This window comes from Oryctolagus cuniculus, chromosome 7, assembly GCF_964237555.1.
Source record: "Oryctolagus cuniculus chromosome 7, mOryCun1.1, whole genome shotgun sequence".
NCBI classification, from domain to species: Eukaryota; Metazoa; Chordata; class Mammalia; order Lagomorpha; family Leporidae; genus Oryctolagus; species Oryctolagus cuniculus.
In genome coordinates, this window is record NC_091438.1 from 57,340,895 (window position 1) to 57,352,561 (window position 11,667).

General features: G+C 43.7%; 1 protein-coding gene across 1 annotated transcript; it reads left to right on the top strand.

Annotated features, from left to right (window-relative positions):
- The first annotated feature begins 4,822 nt into the window (after positions 1-4,822).
- LOC108177607 (small ribosomal subunit protein eS27-like) lies at positions 4,823-11,406 on the top strand. The gene has a single exon (XM_051856151.2). The coding sequence runs from the start codon at positions 9,726-9,728 to the stop codon at positions 9,975-9,977; it is 252 nt and encodes an 83-aa protein (XP_051712111.1). The 5' UTR covers positions 4,823-9,725; the 3' UTR covers positions 9,978-11,406.
- Positions 11,407-11,667: the final 261 nt, after the last annotated feature.

Genomic DNA, 11,667 nt, shown 5'->3' on the forward strand with positions numbered 1-11,667 from the left:
TGTTTGTTTAGGATGTTACCAGCTCTCCACAGTCAGGTTTACAAACAGAAGCTGCCCAGGTGGCCGGTGCTGTGGCTAGTAGGCTAAGCCTCTGCCCACAGTGCTGGCATCCTATGTGGGCGCTGGTTCAAGTCCTGGCTCCTCCACTTCCAATCCAGTTAATGGCCTGGGAAAGCAGTTGAAGATGGTCCAAGTCCTTGGGCCCCTATATCCACATGGGAGACCCGGAAGCAGCTCCTGGCTCCTGGCTTCAGCCTGGCCAAGCTCCAGCCGTTGCAACCATTTGGGGAGTGAACCAATGGGTGGGAGATTCTCTCTCTCTCTCTCTCTCTATCTCTATCTCTATCTCTATCTCTATCTCTATCTCTGCCTTTCAAATAAATAAATCTTTAAAAAACAAAAGCCACTTTTGCCCAACTCTGCCACGCTCTAAGGATTCTGTCTTGTTTCTAGCCTTCTTTGGCAAACTCCCAACACAAATCATCTATGCCTTGATGGCCACCTCTTGGCAAACTGATGTGGGGCTCTGGTAGAAGTGCTACCAAGGACCATGACCTTGTCCTGAGTGGCCAGCTTCCACTGCCCTTTCAGGGACTCTGCCGACTCTCTACAGGGTAAGCTTGTTACTGAACCCACTCCCTTAGAGGATGGTTCTTCTATCACTATTGTTCTTTTAAGAGTGACATGTTTAGCATCACAACATTAATACAACTCTACATGAAGAACAAGAACAGTCCTGGCAAAGAGAAACATAGAGTACTGGCTCATCTGCTCACTCTAAGGTAGCTATGTATCTGGAGAATTATACGTCACAGGTTTTGTTTTGTTTTTAAGATTTATTTGACAGACAGGAAGAATTACAGAGAGAGAAGATACAGAAAGACAGAGATCTTCCCTCAGCTGGCTCATGCCCCGAATGGCCACAACGGCCGAGGCTGGGCCAGGCTGAAGCCAGGAACCTGGAACTCCATCTGGATCTCCCACAGAGGTGGCAGGGACCCAGGTACGTGGACCACGATCTCTGATAATTAACAGAGCACCTATAAGGAAACCTGTAGAAGTGAAATTGACACTTTCAGAAGCAGTGATTTGAACAGCCCTTGTCTTGACTGTTGAGGAACAGTTTTGTTTATTTGTTTTCCTTCATAGTACCATTGGTTGAACTCTTTAACTAACAGAATTAATCATATGTGTATAAAGTCAATTGAAAATAGGTCTCAGTAAAAAAATAAGAGTGGGAATAAGAGAGGGAAGAGGAAGTTTGTTACTGTAAAGCTGTATAGTTCTGTATACATTCTTATCATCTTACTTCTAAGGGTACAGCTAAAAACTTGCCATGAGACTCCAAATCCCATTAAACTGGGTGGTAATAATGCCATCTTAAGTGTTAAAATGATCATATTAAGTGTTAAATTGATCATATAGATAGGATTAATTGTTAAAGGGATCATATAAATAGGATCAAGTGTTTGGTAATAACAATAAATAGAACTAAAAAGAAAAGAATGTTCCAACATGGGAAGCAGTTCACACAGCAGACAGCAGACTCATAGAATGACAATCGCTCTAAATAGCACACTAAAGTACACTAACCTCAGAATCAACCCTTAAGGCATTCTGGTATGGCTGAAAAGCCCATGAGAGCATTAGAGCATTTCAGACATGGAAACCCAAGACGCTGTGGAAAAAAAAATCCTACATGAAGGATCTCTGTGAGTGAGACCCCAGTGGAAAGAAGGGGCCATCAAAGGATGTACTTTTATCTGAAGGAAGGAGAGAACTTTCACTTTGCTTATAGCCTTGTCTAAATACTGACAGAGACTGCAGACTCAAAAGGCATCCATAGCCTTGGCAGCTCATGACAAGAGCCTTGGGTGATTACTGATATCATAAATAAGAGTGTCAATTGTTAAATTAACAACAGGAGTTACTGTGCACTAATTCCCCATGCAGTACAATGAGTTGTACTATGAGAATTAACTGTAAAACTTGTTCTCAGTTTTTTATATATTGTGTGTGTGTATGTGCAAATTGTTGAAATCTTGACTTAGTATAGAGTTGGTCTTCTGTGTATAAAGTTAATTGAAAAGGAATCTTAATGGCGAATGGGACTGGCAATGGGAGAGGGATGAGGAAGTAGGGAGAGAGAGGGTGGGAGGGCAGTTATGGTGGGAAGAATCACTATATTCCTAAAGTTGTACTTATGAAATTTGTACTCATTAAAGGGTTTCTTAAGGTAGGGGGTAGATTGGGGTGGATCAGTTATCTGCTCTACAATCCTAAAAAAAACCTGCTCTCTTCTCCCTATCTCTGCCATGGGTCAAGCCACCACCCTCTCTCCCCAGGCCATTGGTACTGTCTCTCCTTACTTTCACTTTTACCTCCCCCCAGGAGTCATTCCCTACAGCTAGAGTGACCTAAAACCTAAATCAGACCATTTACATTCTCTGCTTAAAATCCCTCCATGGCTTCCCGTTTGTCACAGATTGGAGTTGCCACAGAAGCAAAGACTGACTTTGGTCTTCACGATGCTGACTAGGGTTTAACATGTGTGGTAAGAAGGAGGAGGGAGCAGGACAGAGCAGAGGAAGACATCAGAGAAGTGGGCTCAACAGAGCCTCTCTGCTAACCCATCAGGGAGCTCCGACATGAGCGTAGTCCGGCAGAATGATCTGATGGGACCAGCTGAGTCTCAAGTGTGATGTGACCCAAGTCGCGTATGTTCCTGAGCACTGCTCACTACCGTGGGGCAGACCCTGTAAGAGCTGTTAAGTCGGCACTGTTCACTGACCTGTCTTCATGTCTGGGCACTAAGTCTTTCCTTAAAGCCAGATCTGGGTGGTGCTTCTGCTTGTCCAGCTCACCGTTGCGCTTAGAAGGACTTCAAAGCCAACGATAGAGCTCCTACCCTGCCTTTCCTCCACATATCTCCACTCTCATTTTGCTCTAGGGGTGCCAGCCTTCCCATTTCTGTAAGCCCGCCCCTCGTCAGGGCCACTGGGCCTGCTGTTCCATTTTCCTGGAATGTTAGACTCCGGGCTCCTTTTAAAGTTGTCTGCCGCCTTCCTCATGGCTCCCTATAGTGTTGCTCAGCTTGCTTGCCTCATGCACTTAAAATGGTCTAAATGATCTAATTTCTGTTTACATCTAGCTCAACAACCAGAACGTAAGTCCATGCATGTGAATCCGGTCTCTTCTGTCCACTGTTCTTACCCTCGAATGTGGTAGATCTCCAACAGGTATTTGTTAAAATGAATTGCATGAGTTATAGAAATACTGGATGACAGTGCTGATAGCTACTGTTTTAGCCAGCTGAATGACTTTTCCCAAATAATATGTATTAGTGTATTAAGGCTAACCTGAAGAAATATCTCTGGTTGGCACATACAAGTCTGGTTCTGTTAAACAGTTAAAAGTCAATGAAATGTTTTAATCATCCAAATTGCTAAAGACACAAGCCTGGGAGTACTGGTGGCTAATATACTGGGTCACAGGTTTCAGATTCAGAAGAATCTAAATGCAGAATAACAACAGAATGGATGACGAATGGTAGTGCGGTATTCCTACAAAGAGCTGTATCACACAGCAATGGCAATGAGTGCTAGTGTAGTAAGCCCAAAGAAACTTCACGACGATAATGTTGAGAGAAATGAGCCAGACACACACCACAGCAGACGGCATGATTCTATTTATGTATATTTCAAAACCAAGTGCAGTTATTCTGTGTGATTAGAGCTCACGACTTCAGGCAGGGGAAAGTGGCAGTGACCGGGAGGGGGCAGGAGGGAAGGCTGTGGGGGTGCCTGTGGTATCTCCATCTTGACCTTGGTGGTGTTTACATGGATGTGTTTATTTTGCAACAATGCTTTGAACTGTGTGCTTCTGATTAGTGCATACTTTCTATGTGTATTATGTACCCATTTTAAAGTTAAGAGTAAAGATTATGAATTTATTTAATTAAAAGCTTGTGTGTCATTCCTGATTTCAAGTAAAAGAATAATTAGGATTATAGTTGTTGTATTATAGTCGTTGATTTGGAATAAATAATCTTAACTATATTGAAGTAATTTCCCTTGATCTCTTGTTTCATAGATTTTATTGTTGTTGTTTATAAGAAGGGCTGTTAAAAAGGCAGTGTAATCTATTGCTGCAAGGATGTGTGGTAAAGGGGATTTCATGTGCTGCTTGAAACACAGTGTTACAGCCTTTTTGGAAAGCAATCTGGCAATGGCTATTATTTTAAAAATACATATACCCCTTGACCCAGCAGTCTCAGTGCTGGGAATCTATCTTATTGAAATAAAACCAGAAAATCTACTGGAATGCAAACACCATAGACCATGTGTGCAGGGGTATATTGCAGCGATGTTTGAGAAGCAACACACACTCCCCGGCAGAAATACACAGTGTAAATACCACGTGTGTCCATCAGTAGAAGAAGGCTTGCAAAAGTTAGAGTACATCCAATTTTGGGAATATCCATGAAAAGGAAGGGACTTTTTTACATAAGAAAGTGTTTTGAGTAAAAGCAAGAGGCACAATAGTCACTTTTAAAATGGCAACAAAATCTATATTGAGTGTGTGTGCAGTCCTATTTGCCTATATGTGGTTACAGGAACATGGAGAAAAATATTAGCAACTAGGTTGATAAATTGGTTATGGGGGTTGGGTTTAAGGTTAAAGGTGACGGGGTTGGGGCCGGCACTGTGGTGTGGCAGGTAAAAGTGATGGGGTGGCAGAAAAGAAAGAAGGAAGGTAGAATTGAAAGAAAAGAAAGAAAAATAAAATAAGAACCGGAGGTTTGTTTTTTTTTTTTTTTTTTTTTTTTTTAGAGAAAGGTCTTCCTTCCATTGGTTTACCCCCCCTAAATGGCCACTACGGCTGGAACTGCGCTGATTGGAAGCCAGGAGCCAGGTGCTTATCCTGGTCTCCCATGCGGGTGCAGGGCCCAAGCACTTGGGCCATCCTCCACTGCCTTCCTGGGCCACAGCAGAGAGCTGGACTGGAAGAGGAGCAACTGGGACTAGAACCTGGCACCGCAGGTGGAGGATTAACTAATTGAGCCATGGCACTGGCCCCAGAGGATTTTTTGATAAGCTCTATATGAGCCAATAATCTCGTATCACAGGTAAAAATCAAATGCAGTCTCAGGGGCATTGTTGAAATGTACTGTGTCCAAATCAAAGAATATAATAATTCCAGTGTCTTTTATGCTGCTCAGATCAAATCTGGCATATTAGTTTCTAGATACCCTATGAGAAAATAAAACAAAAAATAAATGAAATAAAACAAATACCCTCTTAATTTACCACCAAAAGAAAGAGATTATCTTATTTTAAGAGAAATGGTTAAGAATTAGGTAAACCTGGGTTCCAATTTCTTTTCTGTCACTGGGTGAGCTTGACCCTAGTTTCCACATCTTGCAATAGGGATAACTGCAGTTCTTATCTCTTAGGGTTATTGTAGGATAATTAAATATACACGCTAGGAACCGGCATCTACAAGAAGCTAAACATTAATGTAATTATTATTAAAGTAAACAATTCACTGTGAAGATCATAATTTTCCTATAAGCCAGAGAATAAAAAAACAGGACCATAATCCTGTCTTCCAGAGCAAGATCCTGTTAACTTTTGATTGTTTGTGAATTTACTCACTGTGATGTGACAAGTCATTGTGAAACCTGGTGATAGCGTAGGCATGAATTAGCAGCTACCACTGTGGGAAGGCTTATCATGTGGAAGAGAAATAGACACATTCTGTGAGGCTCGGAAGAGCTACTACAGCAAGAAGCAAGAGCTGTGATGAGAGCTGTCCAGCAACAGAATGGGCTGCCGAGTCCCACAAGGAGCTCCTTGTTACAACAGATGACCATGGTTTGGCTGCTAACCATTTCTCAGAAAAGTTATGGAAGAAATGGCTGTGTGCAAGAGACAGCAAGTTGAACAGCCGCTGGAACTGTTCCTAACTCTAACATTTGATCGTTGAGAAATACTTGCTGGATGTATACAGAGACAGAGCCACGTCCCAGCCACTAAGACAAGCTGCATGGTTCTCACTGGAGTGCGTGCGACATGGTGAGGACAGTTCCAAATTTATCCCATGAACGTTAGTAGGAAATTCCTAGCATAAGTCAGGTCAAGGATCTCACCCTCTTGCAAAGCTGAGGACGTGCGAGTCCACCAATGAAGCCCACTCAGTACAGAGAGAGAAATCAAAGCGAGGGGTGGGCCTGGGGAGAGCTTGCATCTGATCTTCAGGTACTGTTTGTCTGCTTCTTTATTACTCGGGGTTTCTTCCTGAGGAAAATTCCTGACCTGGCAAAAATTCATAGTAATCACTCAGGAGAAAGGAAAAAGAAGAGAGAAACAAACAAAAAATACATTAATGTGCTCAGGGGTAAAACAATCTAGGAACCTGGTGTTGGTTGGAGAGAAGACTAAAGGTCTGTGCAAGGCCCACCCAAGCGCTTTTGATGTTTGATCAGTTATTATCTTATTATTCTTCCTGCTATAGATGCAGCTGCGATTTAGGTAACAGGATGTTTAAAAAGATTAAAGAGAAGCTGTAGTGGGGTTCTGAGGTGATAAGAGTCCCTAGAATATGTATTTATGGACGTTTAGAATATAAGTTCCTGTACATTCTTAGAATAAACCATCTATTTATTTTTCTTCTTTTTAAAGAAACAAGTAAAATTTGTGTTTCAATATGGCTGCTTCCTGCCAGCAAGTGATATAGGAATAATAGAGCAAAGAGAGCAAACAAACAGTGCAGCAAAGACACGGTGGTGGGGGCTCCATCGCTGGCCCATGCTGGTTCTTAATTAGCTTTGAGCTCTGAGTCCAAAACACCTTATCTCCATATTCCACCAGTGTTTGGGATTTATTTGACTTCAACGTGTTCATCAGAAAATGGACTCTCCCACTGTTCACGTCTGAGAGTTGTGTGACAGTCATGAGTGCAACCACCCAATGTGAAGAGGAAAGTTACACGTAATGATAATAATGTGCTAGGGGAGTTGTGGACTTGACGCTGAAATGCGTTCAATTGACATTGGGTCAGAAGAGTGTTCTGTGGGTGTCTCAGGCGCAAACCCATGAGTGACTAATGGGTATTCAAGACTTCCTGCCATGTGTGCCGCTATCTTAGCTGACATCATAAACTGGCAATGGGTACCCAAATAGAAAGGCTTTGGGGCCATATGCTCAGAACTTTTGCTGTTAGTCATAAATTAATTCCTTGCTAATTTCAATTCTCTTAGAAATCTAGGTTAATACTTTGTAAAGACTTGCTGTTTCTCGTGTTCTCTCTCTTCTGCTTTCTTTCTCTTGGCTTAAATTCTCCAAAGGCCCATCATGTTTGTTATTCTCTTTAGCTTATATGAGTGAATAGTTTAATTTGGAAACCCTCTTGAAGACAGAAAATGATATCACAGCAGAAGCACAAAAAGCTTGCAGTCCCACCCCAGTGATCTGATCCAAGAGAAAGAATTCCTTCATGATCCTAAGGTGGGACCCAAGGAAAAGAACTCCTTTACAATCCTTCTGAGCAGCAAAGGGAGACAAGAGCCTGCAGCACTTCCAGTCTGAAGCTGCCCTGAGCCACATGTGCTCACAGTGGCACTCTGATCCAGGATGCCCATTTAAACACCATGGGCAGGACGTAGATGTTAGGTTCTTCTTCAGTGGTGCTAATCTACACCTCATACATCATGCCACATTCCTCTCACTTCCACTGCATGCTTCTGAAGAACCAGCCAAGGTGAGCAAAGTAATCTCTGGGGATGAGACTGGAGGGCATTATTTGTACGTAGAGTAAGTCCAAGAGTTAATTACCATGTTGCCTTAATACTCTCCCCTAACTACTGAGCTATTACCTAGTCATAGACTAGTTGTGTTTGAACATTTTATTACTAAGTGGGTAGTTGATAATACCCAATTACTTTATTTGAGTTGAGATAAAAATCTCCTGTTCACATGAAAGATGTACATGCACGATTACATGCAAGACAGATAATTCTGAATTAAAGCCAGTGTATATTAAATCGTAAACATCACAGGCATTAATGGGCTGTCTACTGTGGTTTCTGAAATTGTTTCCTTTACTAGAATGTAATGAAGCTTCATGAGGGAGAGTGCTCTGCTTTTTCATTGTTGTATTCTCACGCATGGGAGATACTCAGTAAATATTTGCTGAACTAGGGCCAGTGTTGTGGGTTAAGCCTCCACTTGCAACACCAGTAGCCCATATTGGAGTGGTGGCTCAAGTCCCAGAGGCTCCGCTTCCAATCCAACTTCCTGTTAATGCACCCAGGAGGTTAGCAGAAGACGACGCAAGTCCTTGGCGCCTGCCACCCATGTTGGAGACCAGGATGAAGTTCTTGGCTTTTGTGTTTGGCCTGGGTTTATCGTGGCCATTTGGAGAATGAGCCAGTAGATGGAAGTCTCTCTTTCTCTCTGCCTTCCAAATAAATAAATAAATATCTTAAAAATATCTTTTCAAAAATCTATTGAACAAACTAAGATGTTTGGTGGTATAATAGGAAATTAAAAATAAGTCAACTAGGGGTGGGTGTTGCGGTCCAACAGGTTAAGGTACCACTTGGGACACCCATATCTCATACTAGAATGACTAATTCAAGTCCTGGCTATTTTGTTTCCCATCTAGCTTCACACTAATGCACATCTTGGGAAGCAGCAGACGATAAGTCAAGTGTTTGAATCCTAACTGGATGGAATTCCTGGCTTCTGGCTTCAGCCTAGCCCATACCTGGCTGTTGTAGGCATTTGGGAAGTGAACCAGCAGATGGAAGATGTTCATCTTCTTCCTTATGGGGCGTAGGGTTAGGAATTTCAAACTTGAATGCTTTCAGAAGGCAGGCCAATAATATAGATGGTGAAGCAGGTGCATGTAATACAACAGGGAAGCCTAGTGGTGGGCGTTTGGCACAGGGGTTAAGACGCTGCTTGGAAAGTCCACAGCCCACATCAGAGTACCTGAGTTTGAGTCCCAGCTCTGTTTCTGACCCAGCTTCCTGCTACTGCACACCCTGGAGGCATCAGATGTTGGCTTAAGTTCTTGACTCCCTGCCACCCACGTGGGAGAATCAGATAGAGTCCCAGGCTCCTGGCTTTGTCTTGGTTCAGCCCTGGCTGTTGCAGGCATTTGGAAGTATTAACTAGTGGATGGAAGGTCTGTCTGTCTCTTTCTGCTTTTCAAATGAATGAATGAATGAATGAAAAAAAGTTTTAAATGGGGAGATATAGACTTAGGGAAAATGATAATTATATGGCTCTTCCAAAGACATTAAAAACCATTTAAAGGGGCCAGTGTTGTGGCATAACAGGTTAAGTCACTGCCGGTGTCACAGGCATCCCTTTTGGGCACCAGTTAAAGTCTCATCTGCACCACTTGCAATCCAGCTCCCTGCTAATGTGCCTGGGAAAGCAGCAGCAGATAGCCCAAGTATTTGGTCTCCTGCCACCCACATGGGAGACCTGGATAGAGTTTCTGGCCCCTGGCTTCAGTCTGGTGCAGCTCCAGCTGTTGCACTATTTGGAGTGTGAAATAGCAGACAGAGGATCCCCCCCCGCCCCGCTGTGTGTGTGTGTGTGTGTGTGTGTGTGTGTGTGTATTTCTCTCTGTAACTCTGTCCTCTGTCTTTCAAATAAATAAATAAATTTTTTTTAAAACTTTTCTGGTCGTGATAACCTCCCCACGTGAACATGCAGCTCACAAAGGATCTCCTCCATCCCTCACCAAAAGAGAGGAGGAAACATAAGAAGAAGTGCCTGCTGCAGAGCCTCAATTTCTACTTCGTGGGTGTGAAGTGCCCAGGATGCTATAAAATCACCACAGATTCTAGCCACGCACAAACAGTAGTTCTGCATGTTGGCTGCTCTGCTGTCCTCTGCCAGCCTACAGGAGGAAAAGCAAGGCTTCCAGAAGGATGTTCCTTCAGAAGGAAGCAGCACTAGAAGCATCCTGAATCCAGAAGAGTGGGAAACCTTCCCAATAAGCACATTTAAACACATTTTGGATTAAAAAAAATCATTTAAAGGGGCTGGCATTGTAGCACAGCTGGTTAAGCCACATTCTTTGATGCCAGTATCCACATCAGAGCACTGGTTCAAGTCCTACTGCTCCACTTTTGATTCAACTCCCTGCTAATATGCCTGGGAAAGCAGTGGAAGATGGCCCAAGTGTTTGGGCTCCTGCACCCACCCACGTGGGACACCTGGATGGAGTTCCAGTGTTCAGGCTTCAGCCAGGCCCAGCCCTGGCCGTTGAGCAGCCAAGAGCCAGGAACTCAGTTTCAGTGTCCTATATAGGTGGCAGAGGCCTGGGCACTTGAGCCGTTATTTGTTGTCTCCCAGGGCATGAATTAGTAAAAAGCTAGATTGAAAGCAAAGGAGCCTGGACTCAAACCTGGCACTCCAGAATGGGATGCAGATATCTCAAAAAGCAACTCAACTGCTGCACCAAATGCCTGGCCCTGGTTGAACAATTGTGAGAATAAAGAAGCAACTCTGCCTCTCACAGTGGTGAGATTCAACAAAGCATCACACTTGGAGGGCCCATGTTCTGTGAGGCTGCAGCACCAAAGGCCATGACTGGTCTGTGGGAGCTGTTTGAGGCATTTGGTGGTGTTTTTTTTTTTTTTAAGACTTATTCATTTATTTGAAAGGCAGAGTTACAGAGAGGCAGAGAGAGAGAGAGAGAGAGAGAGAAAGAGGTCTTCCATCCACTAGTTCACTCCCCAAATGGCTGGAGCTGGGCCAGGAGCCAGGAGCCTCCTCAGGTCTCCCACACAGGTGCAGGGGCCCAAGGACGTAGGCCATCTTCTACTGCTTTCCCAGGCCATAGCAGAGAGCTAGATTGAAAGTGGAGCAGCTGGGACTCGAACCAGTGCCCATAAGGGATGCTGGCACTGCAGGAGGCAGCTTTACCTGCTGTGCCACAGCACCGGCCCCTTTGGTGCTTTTTGACCGAGTAACTCAGACTTGGAGAATGAACCGCTGAGAGGGGAAGAGAGAGTTCCTAAGACAAGACAAACCTGGAGCTTTGCAAAGGCAGGTGGGTCATGACAAAGCAAAGTCAGGATTACCAGACCTGAGGGTAAAGCAGAAAGATTCTAAATGGAGTTATCTACAGGGCAGCCTCCTGGGAAGGGTGTGATGGCTTCCCTGGAATGATCAGAAGGGTCATTTAGCAGCACGACCAGTGACCCACTAAGACCTGAATGGACAGAAGAATGTGACTTGATCATCAGTGTCATTAACCTCCTTCTGTCCTCCAATCCCTGACTTTTTAGGATAGCTTGGGGGCAGGGGGTGGGGTGTCAAAGGACTCAATTTGCTGGCTTCCCATGGAGTCTCCTGTGGGTAAAAGTTCACAAGGTGAAAAGCACAGTGACATCAGAAATTGAAGAGTGGAATATGGACTTCACTCTTTTTTTAAAACTTTTATTTAATGAATATAGATTTCCAAAGTACATCTTATGGACTACATTGGCTCCCCGCCCCCCCCCCCCCCCCGCGCCGCGCCCAGACTTCACTGTTGAAGCAGTCAGTCTATGAGTCTATGTGGCCATAAGTCTAAGTTTCTAGCTAATGACAGCAAGTGGAAGTCTTTTTTTTTTTTTTAAGGATTTTGTTTATTTATTTG